Source organism: Rissa tridactyla, chromosome 1, assembly GCF_028500815.1.
Source record: "Rissa tridactyla isolate bRisTri1 chromosome 1, bRisTri1.patW.cur.20221130, whole genome shotgun sequence".
Classification (NCBI taxonomy): Eukaryota; Metazoa; Chordata; class Aves; order Charadriiformes; family Laridae; genus Rissa; species Rissa tridactyla.
Window position 1 is genome coordinate 156,446,431 of NC_071466.1, and position 26,585 is coordinate 156,473,015.

Consider the following 26,585-nt stretch of genomic DNA (forward strand, 5'->3'; position numbering starts at 1 on the left):
CTTTTGTTTAACTCAGCAATCATGAATGTCGTCTTATTTTCCATCCTTCCAATCTTTTCAACTAAACACATTCAAGGAAACTTCAAACAAAGCTTGCTAAATTACAAAGACAATCCCCCTCTGACTTCTGCTATGTGGTCTGCTGGGAATTTAATTGCAGGAATGATAGATTGCATCCTCAGATACCGTAAAAGGCTGCTGAAGATTTTGTGAATGGTATCTTCTTCCTGGGGGGATGGGTAGCTAGGCGTATTGAAATGTGTACGTAAAATTACATTTTTGAAAAATATACACAAATTATAATGACACCATTTTACTTTCCATTAGATCTATTTGGAAAGACTGCAGTACTGAGGAACCTACCTGGGCTATCACATTTTTGGCATGCTACAGGACAAGCTGATTTAGTAATCAAGCTGGTCATTCAGTTTCCAACTGTAGAGATCAAGATCATCTCCAGATGATCTTATGCAGTGGGCAACCAGCTCAGTTGGCCGTATCAAGTAAGTCAGGGGTAAGAGCGTGTTGGTTGATTTGCTGTTTTTCTCCTCAAACCAAGTGAAAACCCAGGCTGTTGGATTTCTAGCTCAACTTTCCAATATGAACTGTAGGCCTCTGAGACAAACCAGGGCCACTAAAGCACTCTGAAGGCACTCCTGCAGTCTTGTGCACATCCCAGGTTTTGGATTTGTCTTCTGGGTTTATTACAACAAAAATAAGAGCTTGTATGAGCAATTTTCAAGGGCTAGCCCCATCTTTTGCTCTACTAGAAAAGCCACTAAACCAGGGAGAGAATGGGCCAGTTTGATACTGGCTAGCCCTGAGAGGCAGGCTGGCTGCGATGCGCCCAGCACGTTTCTGAAATGGGATATATGGCTGATGATGGCATAGGGGCAAGTGTGACAGGACCACAGTGCGTAGGTGACCGGGAGAAGAGAACAGCTGAAGACAATTTTTGTAGGGAACTGGGGGGGGGCCGCATACAACTTGCTCCTCTGCTTGCTGCAGCATTAGCTGACTTTCCAGTCCTGTCTGCCCGCAGCGCCACAGAGGGCTTGCTGCTGGTGCTTCCCCCGCCGGGCCTCAGAAGCAGAGGTTAATATTAAACAGGTTGCTGGTCAAAATGAAATCGCCATGGCAAATTCCTACTGCCTGCTGGGAGCTGGGCCCTCGGGCCACCCTTGCACTTTCATCTGGGAGTGATTCCTACCCAAGTTACCATCTCCTCTGAAACCTTCTCTCTCTCAGGGGCATCACTACTGAAGGCACCAGGGAAATGAGAAGCTCCACAGTAATTTTGTCACGTTGGCACACCTGCCTTGGGACAGTATTTTCCTTTCCCTGTGTACCTGATCTGTCAGAGCCTATTAACCTGCAGCAGTCCGTGAGCTGGAACGTGCTTATTGGTGTCTCCCTGTTGTGAAGCGTGCTTCTAGGCCGCCAGTATCCAAGAGGTGTACTAGGGACACGCAGAATCATACGGAACATGCTTATTTAATCATTTATTTATTTTACCTTTGTGTGAACTGTGGTGCCTGGAACTGGCTGTCTTACCAGGGCTGCCACGTTAGGCAACAATCTAACCAATACAATGGCCTGGTACAGTTGTTCTTTAGTCATTTATCCCATCTCCAAAGGCTTACATCCTTGCACTCTCAGCAGCATTTTCATGATCGTTCTAATGGTTCCGAAACAACTTTCCAGATTATCTTAATGGCTTGGTGATAAAGTATTTGATTAATTTCTTTTTTTCCTAATATAAAGTATTTTTTTTCTCCATCTGTTTCTAGCAGAATCTAAGACTGAACATACAAACCTGGTGCGGTTTTTGAACTTCTGTTTCAATGCTGAACTTTGTATGAAAAATGAGATGGAATCAGGTGTGGAAAATAAGTTTCCTCTTATTAATGTGAACTTTTATAAAAAAAGGTCTTCCTCATTCTCGTGGCTCAGTTTTCCATTGAACATCCTGGTGTTCTCACAACAGTGACTTGTGGAACCAAATTTACAAACTACCTGGCATTGATCACTGTGCTGCTGATCTCAGGAGGGAGTGAGCTGCTGCTCCCCACTATCAGTGCTGCATAGAGAATCAGATCAAGGCCTCTGTCTGATGCCAGCTCCTTATCTTGGGTGAAGGTTGGTCTTATACAACCGACCACATTCATTCCCAAAAACTAAACATCTCTGTGCAAGGACCTCTGTCCACCAAATCCTCTGAAGTTCAGCTTTTGGCAATCTTTTTTTCTGATGCATACCTTTACCTTGGTTTGAAGACTGCTACAATCTGTACATATACTTCACCACCTTTAAGAGTTATGTTTGCCTAGGTCACGGCTCTGAATACTCCAGAAGATGCCAGAAATGCATTCACATTACCTCATTCTTCAGGTCATTCAAGGGCACGTAAGCCATTGTTTCAAGGCAACCTGAAAACAGATTTACCTCTTCTGACCTTTCTAGCGCACTTCCTGAAGTCCTGCCATTCTGGGATGGTGTCCTACTGTCTACTTTTAGAACAAGTGCCTAATTTCAGGATTTCCTGAAGTGACTGATGGCTTAGATATGTTTTTTTAATACATTTTCAAAGAGATATGCAAAACATCAGTAACATTGCACTGATGGACTTCTCTTCACCTTGCCCCTTCATCCTTGCTTGTCACTCTGCCCTTCTGGGCCGTGTCTAGTACTTGGCATAAAACTCTTGGCAGCGGGAAGACAAGGACACGATGCAGACCAGGCAAACAGTAGTTTCACAGCCAGGATTGGTGATGGCAGAAGGACGTGATGTTTCTCACCCCAAATTAGCATCACTGAGCTCTCCGGTGGCCTAGTGCCAATTTTCTGGGTCTGGGCTTTCGAGGCGCCACCGGCTCCTTCTTCTCCCCTCCCCCCGCCCCGCTGCAGCCGGCGCCACGTTGCCGTTACGTGTCCTGTGTCCTTCCCTCCAGGGCACGGCCCGTTTCCCGCCGCCGCCTCAGCCAGCCCAACCGGCGCAGCCCAGCCCGCCAGACGGCCGCCTCCGAAGGCCCCACCCCGTCAGGCGAAGCGCTGCTGCTCCTCACCTCCGAGGGGGGAGAGGCGGCCCCTGAGGCCCAGCAGCCGGGCCACGCCTGGGCCCTGTCCCCGGGCCCAAGGCCCCAACAGACCGTTACTACTGAGGCGGCGCGCGGACAGCGCCAGCGCCGCGCGGCACTAACCCTCCCCCCGCCCGGCACATTCCCGCCCGGACGTTCCCCTCCACCAATCGGAGCCACCGTTCGGCGCGGTGGGGGGGCGGGGCCCGCCCCGCGCGAGGAGAGGGGGCGGGGCCGGGGCTCGCCTCAGCCGCCCCGCCACCCGCCGCCGCCCCGCCCCGCCGCTCCCGGTCCGCTCGGCCGGAAGGATGTGCTCCCGGAAGTTCCGGTGCTGCCGCCGTCTGGGATAAACACTAATGGCGGAGGCGGTGGCTCTGGGAACAACGGCGGGCGCCGCGGCGGCTGCTCTGGGAACATCCGCCGCCGCGGCGGCGGCGGGAGCGACGGCCGCGGCCTTCGACTTCGCAGCGGTGCCGCCGCCCGTCGCGGGGCCGGGAGGAGGCGGCTGGACCAAGCAGGTCACTTGCAGGTACGCGCTGTCCGTAGTGGGAGTGGGAGGAAGGGCGGTCGCGGTCGCCCTTCGCACCCTCCCGCCCCCCCCCCCCCTTCCCCCGCGGCCGTTTTCCCTCAGCGCCGCTCCCCTCCCCCTCCAGTCACGTACGCGCAGCGCGTGGCCGCAGCGCCCCCCTTCCCGCCCCCCCCCCCCCCCCCCCCGCCCCGCCCGGCGCCCCGGGGGAGGCCTGCGGCAAACTGCGCAGCTGGCCCGGCCGCGCCGCGCCCTGCGGCGGCGCCCGGCGGAAACCGGCCACGGTGGCGGGCCTTGTGGGGGTTGTAGTGCGGCCCAGGCGGCGGCGGCCCGTTGCGGGAAGTGCCGGCCGGCGACGAGAGCGCTCCGGGCCTAGCAAGGCGGAGTCGGGCCCAGCGTGCCGGAGCCAGGCCCGCGGGTGGGGGGGTGGTGGTGCAGGCGGCGACCTTTCTTCTGCCCCTGCCTTACGGGAGGGTGTGTTCCCTGTGGCTCCGCCGTGCAGATGGCGTGTGGCCACCGTCCCGTTGCCATGCCGGCGGAGTTTGGGAGCAGCATTACTGGCTCCTTGTGAGGGTGCCGTGGGTCACTGGTTATTGTATGAAAGCATGTCTGCAGTGATTGGTGTGAAGGAGACTGTAGAATGGAAGTGCTGTAGCCGCGTTCCAGAAAATACGATAGAGCAGGAAATACAAAATGATTTAAGTTCTTGTCCATTTGAATAAAAAATTAAAAGTGGGAATGAATTCGTGATTGATAAGGCAATTATTTATTAAGCCAGAGAACGGGAATAAGTCACAGTAGACTGCAAAACGTGAGGGGTGCTGCTATTTGTGTTACGTTAAGATTCTGTATGCTGCGTCATTTTCTATTTGTAGTTTCCTTTAAATTGTATTTCTGAGAAATCTTTTATATGGGATTATGCAAATCATGCTGCATATTGCAGAGCTTGCCAGGTCGACTATTTTTAAACTTACACTGCCGGCCTGTTTGCAGGCTTAAAGGAATGTAAAACAGTTTTGTGAATATAGATATATTTTAGTCAGTTTATATGAAAGCAAGTGGTGATCCAATATTAGCATCCAGGAGCATCTCCTGATTCTTTTTTCTTTAAATTATTGTGTTTTTTTTATTTAAATAAAGCTGTAAATTATGCTTAACTTGAATGTGTTTCTGGGCAAATACATTATCACTTGGAAGAAAAAAAGAACGTCCGTTGGGCAGAAAGGAAGAGGCTCTAGATCTTGATGTGAGATCTGTATCTTCCTCGTATATTTTTCCATTTGGGACAGTTGCAGATTCAAATAGCAGTATTAAGAACCGTCCCCTGGCTTTCACAGTTTGCTTGCCGTGTCTCTCTTCTGTGCTGTTAAGTATGCCCTGCAGTATTTAAAGCATTCCAGTTAACAGTTGAGAACTGTTTATTTTGGTTAATGCACTGTTAACGCGTCCATTTGAGAAGCACTGTTTCTCAGCTCTCTCTGAGTACTTCTGCACACAAAGAGTTCTGCTTGTGAATAACCGGGTTAATATTTGATGCATGGTAGTTAAACCTGTGCCAGTGATGAGGAAATGGCCGGGAATGATGCTTAGCTCAGCTTTTAAGTGAGCTGCAAGGGTATAGGTTAGTGCTCCCTCTATACAGATTGCCTCATTTCTGAAGATCGAAAGGAGCAATTAGGTGAAATGGATTGGGGAGAGAGATATACACATCTCTCTTCTCAGGTAACAGACACAATCAATCAATTTATTGAAGACAGGGACTGCCGTTGTACAGAAGCAGTCAAGTTCACCAGTGTCATGCAGTGCACTGAGTCTGTCTAATGAATATATTTATTTACAAACGCTCAGGACTAGTGGGAAGTTAAAGCTACTCTTTTGTAACAGTTAATGTGCTTTAATGTGATCTTAAATAAAAATGAGGTCTCAGCTTTGGAACTAATGAACCTCTCCCCATTCTTAGTTCTTTTTAACTAAAGTTCTTTTTAACTAATCCTCACAGTTACCTCATTGCTTGCTCATTTACTTGTTTATTTTTAGTGGACCATTCAAAATTTCAGGCAGACTAGCTTTCCTTAGACTTTGAAGTGAAATTAACAATTTCGACTTGAGCTTCTGGGAATGTATGATAAGAATTTTGTTTTTCTAAGTTCGTTTTCAATAGGATGTATTCATATTCAAGAAAACACATTTCTTACTATTAAATCCTGTTTTACCTTCATAAATGAGCTTGAGGATTTAACTGTGAGATGAAGAGCTTAAGCTTCAAAATGCAGGTTTTTAATATAGTAGGTAGAGCAGTTCGTGTTTTGAGTAGTTCTGCACAATACTGTTGGTTTCTAGGCTGTATTTACTTGAATCGTCATATGGGTGGCAGTAAATGCTGTCTGAAAAACTTCTGGGAGATAGTAGTCTCTTCAGTAGAAGCGCTTTGCGCTTCATGGTTGGCTAAGGAATAGAACTGGAAGTTTTATAACTGGTAGAATACGTTCTTGCTGCTCCTTTGAATAGGTGATATGATAAATTGGTTGGCTAATGAATTTTATTATGCCAGTGTGATATCCTTAGGATGGATGATTGATATCAGAGAGTGAGAGACGCAATGACTAAGATGAAGGACTTTGATTTCTGCTAGACATCTAGTTTTGCAGATGTTGCCCTTCTGCTTTTCTAGCAGCTAAAGTTTAGAAGTCTCACAGTGAAATGTAGGAATTCGTGTTCCTTAAGAGATGATGAAAAACAATTTTCTTGTGTTTCTTCTACGGTTTAGCAGTTTTCAAGGCTTTTCTGGTGTGTAATAATTTATAATATTTTAATCTGGAATAAACCACAGGGGAATAAACATTTACTTTGTAACTAATTCTTATTTAATATTTTGATCCTTTTTGTTATTGATATGTTTGAAGTAAGAAAAAGAATGGTGGTCCTTACCAAGTTCCTCTGTCCTTCCAGTTTCAGATGAATATGTGGTTTTATTGAGCAGTGGTACAGCCAATGCTTTTCTTCTAAAGACTTGATGCTGTTAGCTCCGGATATTTGTGCTTTCCAGATGTCATGCAATAATAGTTAAGGTCATCAAGTTGACGTAAATAGATTACATTTAAGTTGTTTGTTTAATAACTGAACATAAACAAAACCCTTAGCAACTAATTGGTGTATTTTGTGAGTTGTCTACGTGTTTGTATCTTTGTTCTTTCTGAAAACCTAGATCAGGTATTTATCTGTCTTTTAATGTGAAGAATCTTTATCAGTAAAATACGCCTCCTTAATTCAGGGCAACACTAGTGATATGATGTGGAGTGCAAACCTCTTAAAAGCCCACCTTTATTGCCCCTTTCTTAGCTGCTCTCTTCTGGGTCCCCCACTAGCTTCTTGCTGAAGGAGGTTATGGAGAAGAAGAGACAAGAAGATAAATGCTATTAAGACCTACTTTTTCTTTTTTTTTTATTTTCCTTTTTCTTAAGGTTATTAACTTATGTAGAATTTCGTCAGCCACTCACGTGGCTGAACGCCCACGTGCTATGCTAGAACAGCCTGCCTAGTCTCTTCCTTGAGAATTCTCAGTCTCTGTATGGCACCTGAAGAAGCTAATGACTGCAGTCATTATCCTGAAGTTCCCTGTCTGCCAGTCATGGCAGTGTCTCAGTTTTTGAAGGAGGTCTGTTGCCAGGTGTGACTTTCTAATTCAGCAAAACCAGTAGTTTAATAAATGAAATGGGGTTACCTGAAAGCAGAATTAAGTGAGTCTTAAGTAAAGAACAAACCACACCTGAATAAGCAAACTCATTGCAAGCTTCAAAAGCTATGGAAAGAAATATTGTGTATTGATTTGACTAATAGGATTACAGGGTTAAAGACTTAATATATTGAAGGAAGCATCTGAAAGAAGCTGGTGCATATTCAGGATTTTGGACTGTACTTATGTGTGTTTAACACTGCATTGTCCTTTTGATAGAGGCATTGCAAATTCTTCTTGTCCAGCTTATGGCAAGTAATAGAAGTAATGTTCTAGCAGTGGAAACCAAAATCTTTGGTAGATTATTATACTTTAAAGCATTATGGAAATCAAAGTTGTTGAAACCTGGATAAACTTGAAAATTTTAAGTATTCTAGTAAATTAATAGTAGCACTTGTAACATCTCTACACCAGTTGGAGTTCCAGGGAGTTGGAGACATGATTAGCTTTGTGGCCTTGGACCAGTGTTTTCTCTGTACGTTTCCAAAAAATGCCCACTGGATCTTGTCTACAACTTGAGGCTTTTGGGTGTGCAAAGCCTGATCTCTATGACCTTAAGTACCCCATGAAAATCAGGATGTGCTATTTTGATCAAGGCATCCATAACTAGACATGAATTGAAACATTTTTCAGTGATAAAATGCCAGTGCAGGCAATTATTACTTCTGGGTGGTTCCGTATCTTGGTATCACTCATGTTTTGTGCAGTCATGCAACGAACCAAACTGGGGAGATGATCTGGGTTTGGAGCACAGTGAGTTCTCTGGTCTGGTTCCCCATGCAGCTCACCAAGTTATGCTAGTATATCTGAATAAGACAGACAGAGAGCACTGCTGCCAGAATAAGTGCTTTTTGGATGACAGCACCATAGACAGTCAGAGAAAATTCAGTTACATACTCGTCTTGATCTAACTTTACTTTTTCAGATGAAGTGATATGTATTCTCTGAGTACTTGACAGAACACAAATTTTGGATATCCTTCTAAGTGTCGCTAAGTGAGGCAGGTAACTCATGTATTTCTCAGTTTTAAGGATCCTTTTTTCCTGTAACAAGAAACGAGGCTGGTATTGCTGTTGTGTAAAGTTACAGTTAAATTGAATACTCTGTGTGTGTAAAGGTCTCTCCAACAGAAGTCGTGTTACCTTTCACCAAAAATTTTTTCAACATGACCAAAGCATATCTTAGCCAAGCACTGCAGTTTTATATGTAAAATGTTAAACTCTTACCTGTTAGAATCTTACCTCTTGTTGGGGGGAAGAAGTTGGTATAATCCTTAGAGAAATACATTTTTCTCTTCCCACCCCAGTCCTCTTGTTCAAATGATGGTGAGTTTGCTGTGTTGGATTGCAGGCCTTTAAAAGTGACATGTGAATTAAATTGAGCTTGGGAGTGTTTCAGGTTTGGGTTTTTTTCCCCCCCTTTATAGCCTACCATCTTGATGTGATGAATTGTGAAAATTTTCAGAATTATACAGAATCTTTGTTTGCAGAGGGTTTTCTAACATGAGCTGGGATAGAAAGAAAGGGACTTGAAGCTCCATTTCCTCTGTCTAACAAGCAGTGGGAGGGCCTAGTTTTGAGGCTTATGTATTTAGTATAAGTTATGTTGACCAAGTACTTTTTAACAGAAATCCTCGCTTCAGGCTGGTGCCTTTCTCTTAGTCACTTATTTCAGTCGTAATGGTGTGCCAACACTTCGTTGGCTTAAGTAGCAGTGGGGCTGAGCAGTGATCTGATCTAGATTAAAAATAGCCATGGGGGCAGCAAAAGGAATGTCAGGTTGCATCTGAAACTGTTTCCTGATCTGAGTCAGCAGGTGGCTATGAAATTGCATGCCCCAACACATGGGGGGAGCAATGCTGTGTGGAAATAAGCAAAGGGTGGAGATAACAGTTGTTAAAGAACAAATGTTTAACAACCTGAATTATTTTTTACCCTCTTGGTGTGACTCCCATTTCTTAAAACAAGCCAGAAATTCCAGTTATGTTCTGGTTCCACGAGTTTGTGGATTTTTGGCTTTGAGGTGGGTTTGTCTGTGGGTGTGTTGTGATCTTGAGTTGGGAGGTGTGTGTTTCTGATGGGTTTTTGGTGTGGTTTTTTTTTTTCCTTTCCTTCTCCTCACCCCTAGTCCAGAGAGCTGGTTTTGGAGTGTGGGTTTTTTGTTGTGTTTTTGCAACACCCCTAGTGTGTGCTGGCATAGCTTTTTGTTCAGCCACCTGGCAAACCTGACTTGGGTACTCATCTCTCTGGGGAGAATGTCCTGCAGAGCCTCATCTGCTCTTACACCACCTAATTTTTATGTAGGACCACATTTCTTTTCTGGTTACTATGAGGCTGCAGTGTACAGACAGGTGATTGTTTTGAGTGTGAGTTGCAGACTGATGACAAGTGTCAGACGGTGGTTTATAAAACCACTTCAGATTTTTTGTTCATAGTACCTTGAATACACCACTGGTTTTGCACGTGGTGGGTTATCAGCCCTCTTAAGACTCATCTCAAGTTTCAATATATTCCTAGTACTGAATTACAAATGTGGCTCTGCTTATGTCCTTTGGTGAATTGTTCACTTTGATTTATCTGACTGCTTAAAAATCTAGCAGACCAAGTACCTATGCAGGACTTCATGCAATTTAACAGCTTGACACCTTTTAAGTTAAGGAATATCGACTTGAACATGCCGTTTTGTGAAGAGCTATCCTAATCTTAGTTTGGGCTGCTGAAAGACGATCCTGCTGTCTCTTGTGCTGGCTGTACTGCTGTGTGTCTGTGCTGTCAGCTGGTTGGAGGACCTGGTTCTGCTGGCTGCGTAGGTGCGGTAGTACCAATGCAAAGCGGTGAAAGTGTGTAAGAGGAGGAGGGCAGGGCTGCCCCTTTCAGCAGCAAGATAGGCTTAGAAGGGTATAATCTGCTTCTCAAGCTTCCCTCAAGTGGTGTTTTACAGGCAAGCAAAGAATTTGTATGAGACCTAAACCTGAACAATTTTTTTTTTTGTGTTTACCAGGTCTTGATATTTCCAAGGAATTCAGAGTTTGCAACTTGGTATTTGGGGCCCAGTGCTTCTCTTTCTAAGCTGAAGTGTTGGTAAATGTGTTGATGGATTCAGTTCTTACATGACTGGTTTGGTGCGGGATTTTTGTTGTTTTTTCTTGGCTAGTACTTCTATGTTGATTGGGAAAGATGTACTTTCAGTTGTGGTTTTGATGTGAGCGTATTGAGCCTGAATAGTTACAGTGCCTTAAATTTAAAGATGCTTGTGTCTTCTAGGTTAAAACTTAAACTAAATGGAAAAATCACTGTTCAGTTTTCTTGAATAGCTGAATTTGAGGATGCTCAATTAAACTTGCATGACTTGACATGCTAAAATTTAGTAAATTATCCTCAAAAGCTTTGAAACTCTACAATTCTTTCAAGACAGGCAGCACAGTATTGAAGCTGGGTGCTTCTACTGATTATTTGGCTCCTATGGCAAAAACTAATATGTATGTTTTGTCAGATGTGATTATCCATCACAAGCATGTCTTTACATACTTGGAGAGGAAATTACTTTTGATTGAATTATTTACAAAGTCAAATAGATTTAAGCCCTCAGGAAACTTGTTTAGGGTATGGCTGATTTTGATTCTTGGATTCGGTGGTGGGCTTCGGTCATGGTTTCTGTTGGTATCAGAACACAGGGACAAATTTTACTTGTAGCTCCTATCTGCTTTGTCCAAGATTCTTTCCCTTTGGTGTTATAGCCCAGGATAAAGTTCGCTTTGCAGGTTTTTTCAGGCTTTTGTAAGTGTAAAAGTCCCTAAATGTGAGGTGCAGTTCGCTTGAATAGTTAAGGCTTCATGTTTTTTCAGACATTCTTATTTGTATGTTTATACTGGGATGTGGTCCCATGAGTCATTAGTGGTGTTCTTAATTCAGCATACCTTGATTTATAGAATAACTCATTATCCAAATACTCGGTTTACAGCTTCAGTGCTTCTACTTAATTCACAGTAATCTTCTGTCTTACAGATATTTCATGCATGGAGTTTGCAAGGAAGGAGACAACTGTCGCTACTCCCATGACCTCTCCACGAGTCAGTCTGTCATGGTGTGCAGGTATTACCAGCGAGGATGCTGTGCTTACGGAGATCGCTGCAGGTAAAGAAATGCCGTTGACCATCCTGTAGGGGAGTAATTTCACTCTGAGTCCCCGAGTAGAGAGCTCACAGAGAGGCAATAAATCTTACAAGTGTTCTCCTCTTCTGTTGCAACTTCAGAAATATATAAAAATAGATTCTTTTCACGAACTGCCTTCTTTTGGTAAATACTATAGTGTTTGCTTTGCTTTGCAAATAAATAAGCAAAGGCAAGGCAAAAAAACTAGTTTTCATAAAAGTTCTTGTTGTCAGGGTATGGGGTGGGTTTTGTTTATTAATAACATGAGTAGATGATTTAATAGAAATCTGAGGCTACATTCAGGCTAGCTGAACTGATGGAACTGAGTTCATTTGGTAAGTGGTCATGAAAGCCTGAACAGGTAAGAGTTTTTTCTTTTTCCCCTGATTGCGCGTGTGTCTTCAGGAATTGCTTCTCTGTCTCTTGAACTGCCATTTTGGAAAAGTAGCTGGAGTGTAGTCATGTAGGTTCTAAAATGCTGCCTGTACAAAATGGCTGTACATCATGAAAATATAGTATGAGTTTAACCTACACCCCTGAAATTCTTAAAAAGAAAAAAAATGTGAAAGGGATGCTTTCCTAATGTAGCAAAGCTTTACAAAGGAGTAGGGGTGTTTGCATCGTCTTAGGTTCACTTTATTAAAAATTATCAGGAGTTCTAACATTCTGTCTTGTTGCAGCTGTAATGCATGATGAAATATTCGCATCATGAGTTCATATGGTAGTTCAGAGTTAGTTTTACTTTCATATTTAATATATGGTTACTTTGTTTAAGAAAGATAACAAAAAGAAGCCTTCTATCTGCCAGTGTTGCTTTTTTGGTGATGTAGACCAGTGCTCTCCAAAATTTGATCTCACACATCATCAGTAAAAAATTTTTGAGCACTCCCAATATATATTTATTTAGAGACTATGGATATATACTACTCATGTACATTATAAAACATACACAAAAATAATAATTTAAAAAATACATAATAAAGATGGAATAAACAATATTTTATAAATATTTTATTAACAGTCCATAACCATTTTTGCTCTAAAGCCTTATTAGTAATAATATTTTTTTACTGACAGTAATTTTGATTGAATATGCTTCATTATTTTTTAAAATTTGAGTTTAACATCTTGTAATGTAGCATTTTGAAGGCCACATTCTAAGTTCAGTTTATTTTAGTACTTAGTTTTAATGGCTGTCATAGCTGAAAAAGATAATTCACAAAGTTATGTAGATCCAAAAGGAAGAATTGTATTGTGGGCTGCACTTACCTTGCACGATAGTAATTTTCCAGTCCTATCCACCAATTATGCAAAGATTTTTGTTAAAATTTGGCTATTAAATTTCCATCTTCCTTGATCTCGATGAGCTCTTCTTGCAGACTAATTGGAAGGTGTTGAATTTTTATATTTTTAACAATTGGGTCCAAAATCCACTAAAACTCTTTGGAAGATTTCTAAATATGTAAGAGAATTCTGTTTCCAAGTTCAAGTGTACAAGACTTGAGGGTGTTTTTTTTTATAGCTGATGCACTTGCATCATTTTTGGCAACAAAATCACATAATGGTGGAAATGTTTTGGGGCAGCTGTTTTCAAAATGTTGTCTCGATACTGCAAGTTTCTTTCAAAAAGCAGTTACTTGTTCTTAAAACATCTTTACCTTGAAAGAACAGATTGAGTGTATTTTATTTTTTTTTAAATTATCTGTCATTGTGGTAAAGGTCAGCCAATTTGGAAGACTTGTCGCTTTGTGAAAGAAAAATGCATAACTCATCTTTGACAACTTTTAAGCCCTTTACTACAAGATAACCAGCAAACCTCTGTGTGGTACAGAAGACTTTCATGGTTGCTCTCTATCTCATAACAAAGTGTTGTAAAGATTTGACTTTTTAAAGGTCTCTTTTTTTTTTTTAAATAAAATTAACCGTATTGATGACACTTTGTGTGATTCTGACTCCATCTTTGCTACAATATTTTGCTATGAAGGATGTATAAATGAATTTCAGCTGTGGTGCTATCTCTGTAAACTTACTCTGGAATCTTTTTTTTTTAATATATTCTAGTCAATGCAGTGGCTCTTTCAGTGTTACACTTGCACAGTTTTTCCATAAAACATTGTTCTTATTAAAGAAGTCACTGTTGAGAATATATCTTGTCCAGTACATCATTTTGTCTGTATTAATGAAGTCATTTGTTGAGAATATATCTCTTTGGGTACATGTTTTCTTTAGTGGCTCACAAAAAGTACTACTTTGTGTATTTCATTATTAAACCAGAATCTAGCAAATATCAGAAGCTGAGACATGTTAGACACATCTGTACATTCATCCAGCTGTACAGCAAACTTCTCATGCTGTGAAATTTGTTCTAATACTTGTTTCTTCAAAACTACAGTGTGTTTTCTGTGTGTTTCCCAACAGTATTTGCTGACAAAGGAATGTGTTTTACTTTGTCCCCATACTGTTCCCATGTGTTATTTCAGTCATTCTTACCACAGCAGGAAGAATAAGTGGTCCAGTGGTATGGGGCTTTTTGTCTTTCACTATTATGCAAGAAGCCTCAAAAGAGGCTTCTAAACATGTATTGTGAAGTTTTGTAAAGTACTGGGTTGAGCATCATGTGACTTGAAACATCTCTGAAAAAATTGTAGAGGTTTGTCCTCATGTTCTGGATGTTTAGATTTTTAATGTCTTGCTAATTGTGGTGGCTTCATACTACCATTAGATAATACCTCAAGACACATTATACACTGAGGGCAAGGTTCATCATTAATAATAGTGGATGTAAATCCATATTTCAAATAGCAGTCTTGGTAATCTTGATTTTCTTTTTTTTTTTCTTTTTTTTTCCCCTCCCCCTCTCCCCCTGAAGTTCTTGTCAGATCTGTTTAGGTTGGCATTGTCTTTACCTTGCAATGTGGCTGATGAAGAGCTCATAGTAGGAGTAGGAGAAGCGTTAGCTGTGACATTTTCTTGTTGTTTGCTTTTGCTCACGTCAGTATTGTCTTCAGTCCACAGTTTATTTGCAGGAATCTTTTTAAGCCACTTGTTCATTTTATCAGAGTTGGTTTAGGTAAAACAAGATAATATAATCTGTCAGTCCCTTAATTGGGCACAAGCAAACTGCATTGTGTTGCAATATGCTCAAAGTGAACAAACAAGTGAGGGTGCCACTGTCATCCCTGCTGTGTGGTAAGACACCTTGCGCATACTGTACATGGGACCCTCTGACATATAGACCGAGGGAGGACGCTGCTCTCAATCTGTATGTTAAATATTAGTAAAACTTAATTTCTTTTTTTAAAAAAAAGACAAGAAGTTCTAGTATCTTCTTACTGCATCCCAGTGTGTTGTCTTGCTCACCTCATAGGGTGCTTGCATACCACTTCGGGAGCCACTGATGTAGAGGTCTGACGGCTTGACTTTCAAATTCGTGCTTCATAGCTTCTTTAGAATTTCAAAGCTGACATTTGGTTGGGAGGATCTCTTTAATATGCAAGAACTGTGACACTTTGTTTTCAATCTGACACAAGGTAAATGAATCACAGTTTTAAAAGTTTTGTATGATCTCAAAAAACTCCCTCCCTTTGTCCTTGCAATTAGTTAGCAAATATCTTAAGACTTCAAAGGTACACCTGTAATTTATTTTCCCATGTAATCTGCTAGGTACCGGAAGGCAGATTTTTGAGGGAAATGCTGCTTTCCTGTTGTTTGTGGGTGGTAAGGAACAAAGTGTGCTGAGCATCTTTTTCCACAGTAAGTTGAAAGGGGCATTAGAAATAACTACTGAAATTCAAGATAAAACTTGAATGAGGCAAGATGCTCAGCTACAGAAAAAGAATTATTTATGTTGGTGGGAATCTCTGGAGCTGTGCTGAAGGCAGAGCCAGCTTAGGTCAGGTTGCCTAAGGGGTTGTCCAGTCGAGTTTTAATTATCTGCAAGGATGAAGATCGTGCAGCCTCTCTGGGCACTTATTCCAGTGTTTGACTACTCTTACAGTGAATTTTTTTCCTAATACCTAATTGTAACTTCCCATTTTGGACTTGTGTCTACTTACTGTCATCCTATCGCTGTACCGATGAGAAGACTCCGTCTGCATCTTACCTGTGGCTTCCCACAAGGCAGTTGAAGACAGCAGTATCTGCCCTTACTCTACTCTTTTGGAAGCTGAATGAGCTAATTTATCTAATTCAGTAGTACCACATATGCATAATAGGCACGTGACCGGTTTTGGACATAATTGAAGTTCATTCTGTGTGAGTTAAGTATTGTGCATGCTGCTCCATAACGTCCAAAATCATGGAGTATCTTCTGTTTCCTTAAGCAGTGCTGAGAGATGACACAAGTGGAAGCATGTGTCTATAAAGGGTCATCAGTGTCTTTCTGTTCCAAGCCTAGGTCCTCCTTACAAAAAGTGTGTTTACATCTAAACCAATTTATTTCCAATACCTTGGGCTGCTTTATGGCGGTATTTTTTTTGTGAAGAGTTGATGTGATGCGTTTTAACTTTTTAGATATGAACATACCAAGCCACTGAAAGAGGAGGAAGTGACTGATTTGGATCCAGATGAAAAAATCTATCCCTCAGTATCCTCAGACTTCATGTTACTCCCTGAAACATTTGAAGAAATTATTGCTGAGATAGAAGATGAAAATGCAGATCTGGCAGCTGCAGGAGTAGGAGCTGAAGACTGGGTGAATGCTGTAGAGTTTGTCCCTGGGCAGCCATACTGTGGACGTGGTAAGCTGATCATGGGATAACAGTAAATTTCTGTGATGGGTCAACAGTTTCAATGTAGTGCATTTATTTTAATGCTTTTGGTTTTGTTGAGTACAGCTATTCATATTTATTAATCACTTCAAGTGATCTATCCTTAACTTATGCTTGAATTTTCTGATGTGAATAGTCGGACTGTTCCATGTCAGTTACTACTGCTGTCCTGATGATCTGAAACCAGGTATACTTTAAGACAGTCTCTGCATAACTGGCTTCCCCTTGTTGTGACTCTGAATGACTTGGAGAATCTCTTTCTTTGAAGTTTTAGTTTGCCTGTGTGATGGGAGAAGAAAATACTGCTGATGCAATTAATATTACTACTCTGGAAAGATAATCTGCTGCCTTTTGGTTTTGGGTTTTTTTTTGTTCATTTGTTTGTTTTGAGTTATTTTGCAGTTAAAGGTTTTCCAGTGGAGATACAGATTCATGTAGAATGAATTGAAGCCTCATGCTTGCTTTCATGAATCCCATGGCAACTCAGACTAGAAGCTGAAAATCATTTATTCTGGTTACCTTTCTGAGGCTTGACTTTCTAAATACTGTGACAGCTCATGTTGAGAATGAGGTTGAAGAAGCTCATCATGTGGGACCAGACTGTTAAAGTAGCATACTTGTCATCTGCTTTCCCTGCAGAAATATAGCACAAAGACTTAAAATTTAAGTGAGGAGCAGGCTGAAGATGTTTACTTTAGCATAATTTCTGATCTTTGCCGCTTTAAAACTGAAGGCTTATGGCCATGAGTACTCAAATAATTGTTTGAATCCAAACAATTGTGTCCAGAGACTTTGAACTTGTTATACAGTGCTCAGACTTACTACTTTATCTCCACAGCTTTTCTCAGATCTGGAAAGAGAATTACTTTCTCAGTGTTACAGGGTGCTCCTGGAGCCTGCTCTGATCTGATTTGAGGAAGGGTGAAGAGGAAAGGGGAATGGTCAAGTGACGTTGACATTTTGCTAGTGTTGTTGAGAAGTTTGGTTATGGAATTGTGTGGTGTATCTGTGATTTGGGTATAGTCAAAAGGAATGAAAACTTGTCTTCTAGCTGTTAATATGTTACCTTACTGTCATAAAAGATACAGTTTCTGTGTTCATTGAGATAAATGATACCTTTTTTTAAATCTTTTAATCAGAATAGAATAATTTAGTTTGGAAGGGAACTCTAGATTTAATCTAGTTTGTTTCCTGCTCACAGCAGGATCAGCTACGTCAGGTTGCCAGGGGCTTTGTTTAGTTGAATCTCTGTCCTCGGAGATGGATATGCTATAAGCTCTGAGCAGCCTTTGCAGTGTTTGACTTCTTTCACGTGGACAAGCTGTTTAATAGTATGTATTTGGATTTTCCCTGCCTCGCTTGCCTTCTGTCTCTAGTCCTGTGCACATCTGAGAAGAGTCTGCCTCTGCAGTTTTTGGGTTTTTTCCTTTCCATTAAGTAGTTGAAGATAGCAATAAGATAGCTTCTTAAGCTGAACAAGTCCAGTTTCCTCAGTCTCTTTTCATGGGCTTCAGGCCCCTTAATGGCTGGGTGGCCCTCCACTGGAATCAATTCATTGCTAGTTTGAACAGCCAGAGATCTTTTAAATACACCTACTCCTTATAGGAGAGCTGGTGCTTTCTCCTAAATTCCTGAAGTGTAAGGGCATTTCATTGTACCTTTAACTCACTCAGTTTTACTGAAGCAGTTCCTTTTTCTAGGGGGTCAGGCTTATTTTTCATGGAAACTTGTGCCTGCCACAGATTAAGTTAAATAACATTATCTTCTCTGAATCTTGTTCCAAATTCTCTGTTTTGTATCCTTTGAAATTCAATGTATTTTAATGTGTAAACATACTCGGCTGTTTGTTCTGAACAGTGCTACATGATGCTAATTCACATGGTGACTTCTTAAAGTCTGTGATTCAAAAACTTTACTTTTCTGCAGCCCCTGTCTTTATTAAGCTATAAAAATGAAGAACCTTGCTTTAGTGATCAGGAAGATGTGTGCAGTGTGTTGCACAGTGTGCACTTTAAAAAAAAAAAGCCTTACAGATTATTCGTTTCAAGTGCCTGGAGAAATGTACAGGTACTTGGAAACTTTAAAATGGAACCTATTTGTCAAGATTAGCTAGAAGCATTTGTGTTTTAAATTCTTACAGATGCTGGAGATTCAGGGTTGCCAGTTTAACCATGCGTAGCTTGGGCTTATAATGCTCGTCTTTCACTATGAGGCAAGACATTCTGCTAATGCAGATAATTCTCTGATTTGGGACTAAACCTGACCTCAGGGCCTAGCGAAGAAAATAGTGACGATTCTTCAGATATTCACTTGTTTGATATACAGATGTATCACGTTTCTGTATTCTGCTGCTGCTGTTCTAGAATAATTGAGGGAGAGTAGAAAGGCAGAAATATGAGACGTTCTGCATTGAGTGGCTGTTTCCTGCTGCTACAAGCACAAAATGTGTCCCAGAGTGAACACAGGTGGTGTGTGAACTAAAGGCAATGAAGTTTTTTCACTAGTATGTATTTAACCCTGTTGACTGACATGGGCAGTGAGAAGATAGAGATTGGGTCCACCTACTGGAGAGCAGTGGTTTTGAACAGCAGACAGTACATGTTTACTCTCACGGAGTAAATGTTACTGTGAGGGATGTTTCATTCAGAACTATGGAGGGAATACAGTCTTGTGAGTTTCTCTAATTTTGCTTTCAAATAGGAAGCAAAATTGTAGCAGATAGAGTGCAGTAGATACAGGAGATATGCATGCAGGGCTTTAGGCTGTGGAAGCTTGCGATATTCAGAAATGGAAATACTAATTTGATCTTTATTTCACAGAAATACAACTCTTACTGAGGGGAAGTACTGGGACAGCACAGAAGGCTGGGACTAGAAAACTAATGTCACTTTTAGCACGTTTTTCCAAGTACCCAGAGCTGTTATTAAAGATTGACATTGATAGATCTTTATCTTGTTGTCTAGGTGTCTTGTCAGTAGGAACTGGTTGTACTTCTTTGTGCAAGGATGGTATTGTGGACTGGGCTGGAATTTAGTAGCTGTAGTGTGCATGTTGACTTTAAGTAGTTGTTGTTGGTTTGTTTTAAGTAATAACTCTTTTTTTGTGCCAAGATGTGAAACTCTGCTCTCTCCTGTGGACCAGCATAGTAAATATAAATGGGTTTCTAAGTCAGTCTCTGGAGGGGTAAGACTTCAAAGCCTTTATGCTCAAAGAACCTGAAGTAAGAAGTGTGTTGTGTGTGTGGCTTTTGTGTTTGTGGCTGGTTTTTTTTCTTTTTTTTGGTTTTTTTAATGACTAAAACCCTTACTGAATAAAGTTTTGGCAAAAATTATCCTTGAGAGGAATGCAGGTGACTCTGGAAAATTTTTCTGTTAAGAGAAGCTTCAAATGTGCCTCTCATTTCAAAGTATGCATTTTCCAGGGGTATAGGATTGCCTTAAGTAAATACTGTCTTGCCAGCTCCATTAAAAGAAGTGGAGGCAATTTGATTCCTTTAAAACGCAGATGCATTTGTCGGTCTAGTAGGCTTCTGCCCATCCATACTATGATCTCTATGATCTATTGAACTTCCTTCCTTCAGTAAGGGTCAAACAAGATGTCAGAAGTCAGGTGAATCAACTAGGTAAAAAACATGTAAAAACATTAACTAGAAAAAAACCTGGCAAAAATGGCAGTTGATGGAATACAAACTGACTAGTGATTGTGACTTTGGAAGTGGAGACCATGGATTTCAAACCTGGGGGATGTGTGTTCAATTAATAAGTACAAATTGTCATATTATATTCGTCTGCTCAGAAGAGTAGGTAGAGCCTTGTGTATGGTTACTTGTTACTTTTCTTGGTGCCGGTTCATTAGAACTCATCGGGAAGAATAAGTAATGAAGATTTTTTGTCGGGAATCTGGTACTGAAAAATGAGCAGGTTGACAATTGACTTGTTATTCTGTCACTCGTTGGCTTTTGAAAAGTATGTTTCTAGCAAACAGACTGGTCCAAGATCAGTGCAAGTGACCTCTTAAAGTAAGAGATTGTTCAAGAAGCAGACTTGAACTTATTTTGAGAGCTAATATTTTCCTATGCTAATCTTCAGTATTTGCTTATCCCCCAAAACTGTGAGCTCTCAGGGACCTGCTTTTTCTTTATGTCCAAAAGCTAGCAGGGTGATTCATGTTTATTGTATCTCTTTGCTCCGTGGGGATGAAAACTGTGTGAGTGTGCAGCCTCTGATTCTTCTTGAGAAGGAGTCTGACTTTTACTGATCCAAGTATGCCTTTGGTAGCTTTTGCTTACTTCTCCAAATCTAGTGCTTGAGCAGCTCATAAAAGTTACACTTTCTTATAGCACAATGACTCTTTATTTTTGTAACAACTACTTGTTATGCAAATGAAGTCCAGTTGCTCTTCTTCTTGGTGTTTATTTTGAATATAGGAATACTTTGTTGTTCCCCTGCATCTACTGTATCTTCAGTTTCAAACTGACTGCTTTTGTCTTGTAACTTAAGTTTATCATTGTGCTTATGTAATGATCTCAAAAGGCTGTTTGGCTTGTGGTGGCACAGACAAGAATATGTTCAAGAGGTACAGGGGGAAGTGTTAAGCTGAAGCTGTCTAAATGGGGAAGAGAAATTAATACAGATTTCAGTTCAATTTAGAATTAGGCAAGGGAATTTACTTAGCCAGGATTTTGCAAAACTGATGGCTAGCTTAGAATGCAATGAAAATGCCCTGAATTTCAGTTTCTTAAAGCTAGGTTTATGTGTCTGACTGGTAGATTGGATATCTGTGTAGGCTAGGGGTTTTGGCAAATAGCTAGAATACAGTTAGTTTGGTGAGAGGTGTGGACACCTCATACAGATGCATGGGAATCTAGAAGTGAAAGTCTGTTGTTCAGGCTGAACAACAAAATACTAATTAACCTGCACATAAGGAACTGCTGGTGTGGTGTTCCCATATTAGCATTTTATTATGCTGGATACACCTTCGTTGCTTCAGCTGCATAATTTCTGGGAAAAAGCCTGCTAACTTTTGTCGATGTGGAATTGATTCTCAAAGCAGTGAGAGACTTGTAACCTTATTTAATTGTTGCTGCACCAGAGTTCATATAAAAATGTACTTGAGCTGCTGAAAACTAGTGAAATTTTTCTAGTGTGGACTTAGCCTGTAAATCTGAATATGACCACTGAAACCTTGATAGCTTTAGTCTTGTCTGGGTTGAAGAATGAAGAAATTGGTTTTGTTTTCTTGAGTGGGAAAAGAACTGTTAGTTTGGGTTGAGGGTTTGTGAAACTTGGACTGAAATGAACCTTGTTTGTTTTTATAATTCTCTTTGGATAATGTGAGCAGGGTTACCCAAAGATTACTTTGCATTCAAACAATGTATTCTCTGAATGTATTGCTTACTGTCCTTAATCTTGTTCCCAGCTGCTCCTTCCTGTGCCGAAGCACCCTTGCAGGAATTGCAGGAAATGGTGATTGAGGAAGAATATGAAAAGCAGCAAGCAGATGTGGAGATAAAGAAAGAGCTGTGTCCCTACGCTGCAGTAGGAGAATGTCGTTATGGAGAAAACTGCGTGTATATCCATGGGGATGTGTGCGATATGTGTGGACTGCAGGTCTTGCATCCAATTGATGCTGCACAGAGATCCCAGCACATAAAGGTAGGAAAACAACTGTCTGGTGTTAAACAGCTTTAAGTTATTGCTTCCTACCTCCCTGCAATCACTTGCCACTAATTCCCTTTCATTTGAAGATGCATCCAGGTCAGGCAGTGAATGAAGTTCCTGTTGTAAACTGGACCGTTTCCTGTCAGGGCCATATTCAAAAGCAGCTGGGTTTCCTTATCTGTGCTGGCAGAGCAGTCTGCTTAAAATACTAAAGCTTTGTTCTCTGCCTAGTAAAACCGGATGGTCTTTCAGATTGCCTTTCTCATGTTTAAAAGCAATGTCTGAAGAAAGTTTGAACTCTGAATTGATTGTTCCCTGCTATCTGAGTAAACTTTTTTTTAGGATAAAGATTTTTTTTTTTTAAGCTTAATTCTACTCCATGCATTGTGCAAAAGAGCAGAGTTAAACTGATCTTAAAACCGTGCTTAGAGTTCACCAGGTGACAGGTTGTCTCTGTAGTAGTTTTCTTTGTCTCTCCTTTTCAGTCTTGCATTGAAGCTCACGAGAAGGACATGGAGCTTTCATTTGCCGTCCAGCGTAGTAAAGACATGGTGTGCGGGATATGCATGGAGGTGGTGTATGAGAAAGCTAATCCTAGTGAGCGCCGCTTTGGGATCCTCTCCAACTGCAGCCACACTTACTGTCTCAAGTGCATCCGCAAGTGGAGGAGTGCTAAACAATTTGAGAGCAAGATTATAAAGTGAGGCACTTTCCCATTTTGATTGTGCTTTGTTACTATGGAAGAACTTAGTAACTTTTGACAACTTGCAACAGACTTCCAGATGCAGGCTGCACAGAGACTGCATTTAATGCATACTAACTTTGGTTTGGAAGTGAAATAATTGTTAGGGATAACACTTACGCTCTGATTTGGTTAATATGGATTAAGTTTGCAAAACTCACTTAATGGTAGAAAATAACTTTCTCTTATTTAGTAGCGTGTTGTCCAATTGTTACTGTTAAAGTGTTGGACACCCAGCCAGGAATCTGAAAACAGATTAACCAGTTCAGAATGTATGCTTCTTAATTCATCACTACCCTAGTTCATTAATAGTTGGCAAAACATTTCTCCATTTAAAGACTGTTTTAAAAAAACAAAGTTCCAATCAAATAAATACAGAAATCAAGCCAAAATAAATTTATTTAATTCTAAAGGAGTCTGTGTGAACTGTTTTTTCAAGCTTTTGTCAGACCAGCTGCCATTTAGTTCTTGAAGAAGAGAGTTCAGGTTATCCTCATGTGTAAGAGGGAATCTAGATTGAAAAGCCCATACACAAGTGTGTGGGTACAATGCATCTTTAAAGATGGATATATGCCATGACTTCTTATATAGGCAAGAGAGGCCCTGTAATGTGGAATTTTGCAGCACAGTCTGTTCATTCCCCAGGTCCTGCCCAGAATGTCGGATCACATCTAACTTTGTCATTCCAAGTGAGTACTGGGTGGAGGAGAAGGAAGAGAAGCAGAAACTCATTCAGAAATACAAGGAGGCAATGAGGTATGAGCACTGCAGCCTTTTCTCAAGTTGAGACAGCAGAGATAAAGGCATTCCTGGAGAAGGGTGTTGATATAAAGCCCTCTCACACCTCGTTTCCACCACTACATGTGAAGTGCGTCCTTACCTATCTGCTCACAATTGCATGCAGCCATACAGTTGCGAAGCTATCCCTGTGTTCTTTGACCTCAATCTTTCCCTTCTATGCACAAAACACTGGTGGTGTAGCCATAAGGTAGTACGAGCTTGTGCGCTGCGACCCGTCAGTGTCCCTATGCATGCATCGACCCACACAAGTTGTGTAGTACACTATTTCTGCGTGTAGGTGTTACACTGACAAAATACCTTCAGCTCCAAATGGTACCTGAGATCCTTTTGGCCTGCAGGTAAATGCAGTTCTGAAGTCTGGTTGGGGCTTGCTGTGAGTAAGGGTTGCGGTATTTTCCTTTCCAGCAACAAGCCGTGCAGGTATTTTGATGAAGGCCGTGGAAGCTGTCCATTTGGAGGAAACTGTTTTTACAAGCATGCATATCCTGATGGCCGCCGAGAGGAGCCACAGAGACCCAAAGTGGGAACATCAAGTAGATACCGGGTCAGTGCTGCTGTTTTTTGTCTTTTCTGTACAGAGAGAGTGCAAGAGGGGTGTGCGTTAAATCAGCTGCATTGAGAAGAGGACAGGGAAATGTTGACTTTTTTTTACTTCTGATGGATCTGCGTAATGGTGAATTTGAAGGAGGCGATGGTGTAAAGTTTGTGAATGCTGGAGGCCAAGATGGAAAGAGTGGATTTAAAAAACTTTCCTAGTACACCAACATACTGAAGTACAAATGTTGAGCAGCATTAATAGGGGTGTGTAAGGGTAAATTCTACTGGAGGTCAGTATCTCCCTGAATGAGAAAATGTGGTTTTTTGTATGTCAGAAAGCATGCTGGGGGCTGAACCTTGTCAACCTCTGGGAAGACTCCTACCTTGTACCACTTGGTCACCTGGGTATATACTTGTGTTCTACTTGCAGGCCCAGCGGAGGAATCGGTTCTGGGAGTTCATTGAGGAGCGAGAGAACGGTGATCCGTTCGAGACCGATGAGGATGAGGTGGTGACCTTTGAGCTCGGTGAGATGTTGCTTATGCTGTTGGCAGCAGGAGGTGACGATGAGCTAACGGATTCCGAGGATGAGTGGGACTTGTTTCATGATGAGCTGGAAGATTATTACGACTTGGATCTATAGCACCTGTCAGTGGAGTGTGGACTGTCGTCTTGGCTTCAGGCAGTAGCTATTACCTGTGGTGTTGTGGCAGTGCCTGTGTTTCTCCTAGGCAGGCCGATCAATTCCAGGTGCTGTTGTAATAACTTTTACCCAGGGTCTGTCTCTTCCCTTCCCATCCCCTCCCACCCCAGGAGTGTTGTTTTTCCTCTGTTTAAACAAATAACAAGAAATAAATCTTTAAAATGTTAGTTTTTGTAAAAATGAATTTAACTGTCAAACAGTTAGCTTAGGTTTGTTGCTTCATCTGTGTACCCAACAGAGTTCACCCAGTTCCAGGGTTAAAGTGTTTACAGGACTTCCACACTCATTTTGAAGAGCCCAGATACAAAAATGAGCGGTGGCCATGCAGTGGGGATGTAAATTGGCTGATGGCCTTTTTTTCTGTCTTTGTACCAATATTTCTGACTTCAGGCCAGATACAAATACTCTCTTTCTGGCATCAGCTCCGTTCCAGCCCCCTCATGTACACATCTTCATTTGTGATTTTGGTCTCTTGTTTACTTGCACATTACTATTACTACTGTGTAACCAGAACCAGGTGTGAACGTTCTGGGTTTTTACTGTGTTTAGCATGAAAGGAAAATGTCTTTGTGAAAGGAGAACTCTCTATGTGTATATACAGATAAATGTAGAGTTGGACCTCAAGGATGGGGAGACTCTGTGTAAGTTAAAAATAACAAAACCATCTTTCATCCCCTCTTGGTGCATGAAGTCTAGCCTCCAATTGGACATGAAACTGGTTTAGTGGTCTCAGCCCAGTCTGTGGCAGTGATCTTAACTATTGCTTAACTTAATAGATAGCACTCCCTAATACACCAGCTCTCTTTCATGTGTATGATTAGGGTTGTCCAGGAGCAGAAATCCGGTTAGCCAAGGTAGGGTCAGAGGAATGACAGAGAGAGGCCCCTTTAGCTTTATTGCTCTGTAAGTTTTAGAACTTGGTGTAACCACTTAAGCTGTGAGCTTCGCTAGGAAATTGCTGTGCCTCTCAGCTGGTTTGAGGTAGACATGCCTCTCAGCATCTGAGTTGGGCAGGTTGCCTGGTAAAGCTCTTCAGCTTATGTGAGTTACTGCTTACAAAGGCAGTCATGCAGTTTCTGGCTGTAATTTGCATTGAGAAATTACTTTGCCACCAAAGCCCCAGCACAGGAATTTTAACCTTGCATTACATTATTGCTGTTTTTTATTGACTCGTGGATGCCCCGTGATCTGTTCTCCTGCTGCTCTTGTCCCTTAGACTGCCTCTCCTTTCACTTTTAAATGGAATGAGAAATTGTTCTGAGGTCTATAACGTATTGTTTTGCAGCTGCCTTTTGTAAGAAGCACTTTTCCCAAATAAAAAAATCAAAAAAAGTGAAACAAAGTCTGTCTGTTCTTTTAAGTTTGAAGCTTCTGTTTCAGCTTGATTGATTATTTGTGTGTGTGTAAATATAAAGGCATTTATGTCACTTAACTCCTGCAGAATAATGTCACGCTAACGCAGAATTTTAACTTGGTTATAACCTTTCCAGCAAAGAGCCTGTAATGTAAGGAAGGCATTTTGAACAGACAGCTGAGACAACTGAACTGCTGAAGGAATATATGGGGCTGTTGGTGGGAACAAATGTGGCTTGCTTTCTCAGAAGTCTTGAGTTATGCACTATGGTATTAATTTTGTCCTGAACAAAGCCAATTGCAGTACATATTCTATTGACAGTTTCCTGTTGTAGTGCTGTTTGGACAGCAAGTCCAAACATTGTTACAGGCCACTTCCTGAGAATCTACATGCTTTTTTTTAAGCCTGTGTGTGTTGAAAAAGAAGCATTCTTTTGCAGAAATACATAAAGTTGGGAGTAAACGACTAGAAACATACTCAGATGCTGAGGGATATGACTAAGAAAAGTTTAACTTAACAGTCATCTTTGGCT

At 41.4% G+C, this 26,585-nt stretch overlaps 1 protein-coding gene across 2 annotated transcripts; it reads left to right on the forward strand.

The window, feature by feature from the left end:
* The first annotated feature begins 3,361 nt into the window (after positions 1-3,361).
* MKRN1 (makorin ring finger protein 1) lies at positions 3,362-26,041 on the forward strand. Of its 2 annotated transcripts, none has more exons than XM_054189243.1 (8): positions 3,362-3,606; positions 11,341-11,469; positions 16,000-16,226; positions 21,675-21,910; positions 22,402-22,616; positions 23,304-23,414; positions 23,865-24,003; positions 24,427-26,041. In XM_054189243.1, the coding sequence occupies exons 1-8, from the start codon at positions 3,434-3,436 to the stop codon at positions 24,637-24,639; spliced, it is 1,443 nt and encodes a 480-aa protein (XP_054045218.1). In that variant the 5' UTR covers positions 3,362-3,433; the 3' UTR covers positions 24,640-26,041. The 2 variants fall into 2 exon arrangements, with proteins under 2 accessions (XP_054045218.1, XP_054045219.1); XM_054189244.1 differs by lacking the exon at positions 3,362-3,606 and adding an exon at positions 10,257-10,276.
* The last annotated feature ends 544 nt before the right edge of the window (positions 26,042-26,585 follow it).